The 5,442-nt window shown below is 44.9% G+C and overlaps 1 protein-coding gene across 1 annotated transcript; it reads right to left on the reverse strand.

The window, feature by feature from the left end:
- Positions 1–253: 253 nt before the first annotated feature.
- On the reverse strand, positions 254–2,084 carry LOC142073313 (uncharacterized). The gene is made up of 2 exons (XM_075132669.1): positions 1,163–2,084; positions 254–774 (listed from the first exon to the last, which is right to left on the reverse strand). The coding sequence occupies exons 1-2, from the start codon at positions 1,740–1,742 to the stop codon at positions 254–256; spliced, it is 1,101 nt and encodes a 366-aa protein (XP_074988770.1). The 5' UTR covers positions 1,743–2,084.
- Positions 2,085–5,442: the final 3,358 nt, after the last annotated feature.

Below are 5,442 nucleotides of genomic sequence, written 5' to 3' on the forward strand. Positions count from 1 at the left end.
TTGTTTCTCCTTGATGAACCCCCCCGCCCCTTGGTTCACTCTACTTCCCTGTAAGCTAACCACCCTCCCCTCCTCCCTTTAATCATTGCTTGCAGAGCCAATAAAGTCATTGCTGCTTCACAGTCATGCATTCGTTATTCATTCATCACACAAATAGGGGGATGACTACCAAGGTATCCCAGGAGGGGTGGTGGAGGAGGGAAGGAAAATGCCACACAGCACTTTAAGCACAGCACTTTAAAAGTTTACAACTTTAAAATTTATTGAATGACAGCCTTCTTTTTTTTGGGCAATCCTCTGTGGGGGAATGGCTGGTTGGCCGGAGGCCTCCCCACCGTGTTCTTGGGCGTCTGGGTGTGGAGACTATGGAACTTGGGGAGGAGGGCGGTTGGTTACAGAGGGGCTGCAGTGGCAGTCTGTGCTCCAGCTGCCTTTGCTGCAGCTCAACCATACACTGGAGCATACTGGTTTGGTCCTGCAGCAGCCTCAGCATTGAATCCTGCCTCCTCTCATCACGCTGCCGCCACATTTGAGCTTCAGCCCTGTCTTCAGCCCGCCACTTACTCTCTTCAGCCCTCCACCTCTCCTCCCGGTCATTTTGTGCTTTCCTGCACTCTGACATTATTTGCCTCCACGCATTCGTCTGTGCTCTGTCAGTGTGGGAGGACAGCATGAGCTCGGAGAACATTTCATCGCGAGTGCGTTTTTTTTTCTTTCTAAGCTTCACTAGCCTCTGGGAAGGAGAAGATCCTGTGATCATTGAAACACATGCAGCTGGTGGAGAAAAAAAAAGGGACAGCGGTATTTAAAAAGACACATTTTATAAAACAGTGGCTACACTCTTTCAGGGTAAACCTTGAAAGTTAACATTACATACATAGCACATGTGCTTTCGTTACAAGGTCGCATTTTGCCTCCTCCCACCGCGTGAACGGATTTTGGTTGAATGCCAGCAAACATACACTGCAATGCTTTGTTCTACAGTGATTCCCCAGTACGTGTTGCTGGCCTGGAGTGGTAAAGTGTCCTACCATGAAGGACGAAATAAGGCTGCCCTCCCCAGAAACCTTTTGCAAAGGCAGAACCGCAAATGCCAGGGCAAAGTAATCCTTTCACATGCTTGCTTTTAAACCATGTATAGCATTTTAAAAGGTACACTCACCAGAGGTCCCTTCTCCGCCTGCTGAGTCCAGGAGGCAGCCTTGGGTGGGTTCGGGGGGTACTGGCTCCAGGTCTAGGGTGAGAAACAGTTCCTGGCTGTCGGGAAAACCGGTTTCTCCGCTTGCTTGCTGTGAGCTATCTACAACCTCCTCATCATCATCTTCTTCGTCCCCAAAACCTACTTCTGTATTGCCTCCATCTCCATTGAAGGAGTCAAACAACACGGCTGGGGTAGTGGTGGCTGAACCCCCTAAAATGGCATGCAGCTCATCATAGAAGCGGCATGTTTGGGGCTCTGACCCAGAGCGGCCGTTCGCCTCTCTGGTTTTCTGGTAGGCTTGCCTCAGCTCCTTCAGTTTCACGCGGCACTGCTTCGGGTCCCTGTTATGGCCTCTGTCCTTCATGCCCTGGGAGATTTTCAGAAAGGTTTTGGCATTTCGAAAACTGGAACGGAGTTCTGATAGCACGGATTCCTCTCCCCAAACAGCGATCAGATCCCGTACCTCCCGTTCAGTCCATGCTGGAGCTCTTTTGCGATTCTGGGACTCCATCATGGTCACCTCTGCTGATGAGCTCTGCATGGTCACCTGCAGCTTGCCACGCTGGCCAAACAGGAAATGAGATTCAAAAGTTCGCGGTTCTTTTCCTGTCTACCTGGCCAGTGCATCTGAGTTGAGAGCGCTGTCCAGAGCGGTCAGAATGGAGCACTCTGGGATAGCTCCCGGAGGCCAATACCATCGAATTGTGTCCACAGTACCCCAAATTCGAGCCGGCAACGTCGATTTAAGCGCTAATCCACTTGTCAGGGGTGGAGTAAGGAAATCGATTTTAAGAGCCCTTTAAGTCGAAATAAAGGGCTTCATTGTGTGGACGGGTGCAGGTTTAAATCGATTTAACGCTGCTAAATTCGATCTAAAGTCCTAGTGTAGACCAGGGCTTACACGGCTGTTCCTCTGAAACCTGTCTTTATAAACAATGGAAGTCTTCACTTCTAACCCCTTGTAGTCTAAAGTTCTCATCTCTGTGTACTCTTCTTTGCTTTCTATATTCTACATTCCTTAAATTATAACTCCTAACCTTATCTATTAATCTTTGCAGCATTCCAATCTTAAATACACTGCACTGTTTTCACTGGGAATCTCTATTGTTGACTAAGTCTCTTCTGCCACATTCTGAAAGATGTTTCCTCACAAAATCCATTAGTCTGTAATTCTTTGATTTGTCTATTGACTCTGTTTTAATGGCATCATAACAGCTATTTTCTCATCAAGATTCTCTCCCAAATCTAATGACCTTAAATTGTTTAAGGTACATTTAATTTCCTTCACTTAACATTCATAGATTTCTAGTATGACATCTGAACCTGATGATTTAACTCCATTAAGTGCATCTAATCCATTCTGCACATGGGTTCTTTTCCCAGATTCTTGCCTGTCACATCAGGAAAAGTTCTGATACCAGATCTCCATTGTCATCTTCTATGAAGATGAAACAAAGCTATTTGCCTACTTTACTCTCTATTTTCCATTATAAACCTGATTTCATTTTAAGTGATCTAATTCTTTCTTTTCCTCAGCCAATTGCATATATAATTGAAAAACCCTTGTTATCATTAACACGTTTCTTGTAACTTCATAACAAATCAATGTGGTCTGCAAGCCAGGAGGATTAAAGAAGGAAGTGTGGATGCTGCTCATACAAAGCCCAATTCTTGCAAAGCGCGAAGTACTTCCGGGGGGTACTGAGCATCCTTAATTTCTATCAGAATAAATGCTCAGCATTTTGGAAGTGTTCAGCATTTTGTAGGATTGGAACCATACTGTACATCTCCTTTCTGCTTGGTAGGTACTTTACAGCTATTTACTGATTGTAGATGGCCTCACGCTGGCAATTATTCAAGACCATTTGCATTAAAAGTGTAGCTGATCTTAGGAGAAGGGAAGGTGGGAAGATGAGAAAGTACAAAGGGGCATGATTCTTTGAAAATCTGCTGGCTGAAATTACTGGGTTTTACATCTAATTGTTGGTGGGGTTGGTGCTAATAAAAATCTTAAACCATCTATCCCCAGGACAAAAGCTTCCATAATGCTTATCCTGTTCTTTTGCTCTGGTGAACAGGGGTTTCCAGAAGTACTATTTCAGAATATTGCATGAATCCTTATTGCAGGGATAATGGACAGGCTGTAGATATCCTGCCACATTTAAATAAGGGAAGCCCAGTAGGTGTAGCACACAGTACTTAAGATTGTCAAACAGCCTTTGAGAAAGTTCCCCATCAGCAATTAATTAATAAACAGGAAGATATTAATAGCTAAGATTAAGGTGCAGATATTTAAAGGGTCATTACATATGAATGGAGGCACTGTAATTGGGTGCCCTGCATCCTTAAGGGCCAGAGGCCAGGCTTGGAGCTGGCTGTCTTGATAGAATTAGCCCTGCCTGCCATACCTGGGATGGGGTGTGGGGTTTAAATAGTAGAACCAGCTGTGTATGGAGGAGCTGATGCTTCTACAAAGAGAAGCATGCAGCTGCGGGAGCTCAGGGAGAGAGACTGCAGAGTCAAGTAGACTCCAGCAGGAACCCTGAGTTTTCAGGGAAAAGGCTCCCAGCAGGGAATAGTCTTCCTAGTAGGAAGACTGGGAGCCTGGACTGGATGGGGCTCTGAGAACTCTTATCTGAAGTATTTTGTTGTGTTAATAAATCCAGCCCCAAGGAGGGGCACAGATGAACTTGGGAAGAGTTTGTTCTGGTGATTTGATTGAGAGCCATAGGCCACAAGAGGTGTTGGTGGCTGGCCCTTTTACAGGCACCTGTACTTGAAGTTTGATTTACAGGGGAAACATTGTTCAGTGGAGTGAGGAAGGAGGCAAACACAATCCAGGAAAAGTGGCTACTCTCATGTGTGGAGGTATTTGGAATTTTTCCCCAGAAAGGTATTTAGAGGTATTTGCTGCTTCGTATAATTTTGTGAGATGGCTTCTGTGCGATAAGAGAATATAAGAAGCCTAACTAGCTGGAGTACTTGTAGTAGATGGGTAATTAGGAACTGTAACTCTGAGCTTTCTTTTCACTAAATGGTGTTCTATGAATGAATGCTGAATTTATAGAAATGAATTTTAAAATGCCCCATGCCTAATTATAAAGCTCTGCTTTCAGAACTGAAAATGTGGTATTGGTAATGAGACATGGAGCCTTTCCCTTGTAAGTCTGTTAAAATCTAGCCTAGGTGACCAGTGACCCAGAGGGACTGGACCCGGGCAGTATACTCAGATGTCTACAGTTTCTCCTTCAACAAGGGGAACAACAAGAGGGGCCTGTTGGAGACAGACTATGGGAGTCCCCAGATACTTAGGGCTCCTTCCCCAAAACAGTCAACATCATCTAAAACAATATTCAGGGAGCAAGCTAGGGCCTTTGTGTCCCATCTATGCTGCTGCCTCCCCATATGGGCCAAAGGGGCCTTGGTAGCCTCATGGCATCCTCCTTCACCTGGTTCTGTAACTTGGATTTTGTTTATTTGTTACATCAGTAGGGGTTGTGGGTTCCCTTCTGTCCTGCTCCTCACCCCATGGCAATGCTGTAACCCCTCAGCCACACTCCTGCAGTGTGCTGCTCACCCTCCTTTCCATCTCACCTTCCTTGTTTAGATCTCCATCCCCCTCAAATTTACTCTGCCTCTGCCCACACCCTGCCTGACTCCAACAATCTTCCCTCTTCCAGCCCAGCCTCTCCTAAATGTACTTAGCTTTTGTATTGTGAAGTAAATATAAATAAATATAAAACATTATATATAAACCAATACATGAAAAGGGGAGATCTAGAATTACCCTGCCCAATGCCTATTTTCACCCTGTTTGCTTTGTCTGAATGGTGGATCCCTTCCCTCACCCTTGGTCTGTTTTTTGTCATTTTAGATTGTAAACTCTCTGGGACACAAACTCCTATGTGTTAGGCCAGTGCCTCACACAATGGGCTCCCAGTTTTAATGAGGCTTTTGGCTATCACTACAACATAAATAACAATTGTGACAATCATCATGTGGGTCATCACCAGGACTTGAACCCAGGATCTCCTAAGCGTGGTGTTTGGGAGATAGAAGACCAAAGGTTGAGTGACTTAAATCATCCTAGAAGTGCAATACTTCCCTGTCAATACACTTTATACACTGATCTAAAAAATGGAAATTATTTTAAAAAGGTCAGGAAATAGTTCAGAACTGTGCATTTACTGAATGTGGCTGATATGATACAAGTGACTTGCCATACAATATGCTGCATATGA

This window comes from Caretta caretta, chromosome 9, assembly GCF_965140235.1.
Source record: "Caretta caretta isolate rCarCar2 chromosome 9, rCarCar1.hap1, whole genome shotgun sequence".
Taxonomy (NCBI): domain Eukaryota; kingdom Metazoa; phylum Chordata; order Testudines; family Cheloniidae; genus Caretta; species Caretta caretta.

Bases quoted from the DNA above. Each gene is read 5' to 3' on its own strand.
- LOC142073313 (XM_075132669.1), bottom strand. From the start codon at position 1,742: ATGCAGAGCTCATCAGCAGAGGTGACCATGATGGAGTCCCAGAATCGC. The intron at 775-1,162 runs GTGAGTGTACCT...TTTCTCCACCAG, and splicing joins AGGCGGAGAAGGGACCTCTG to CTGCATGTGTTTCAATGATC.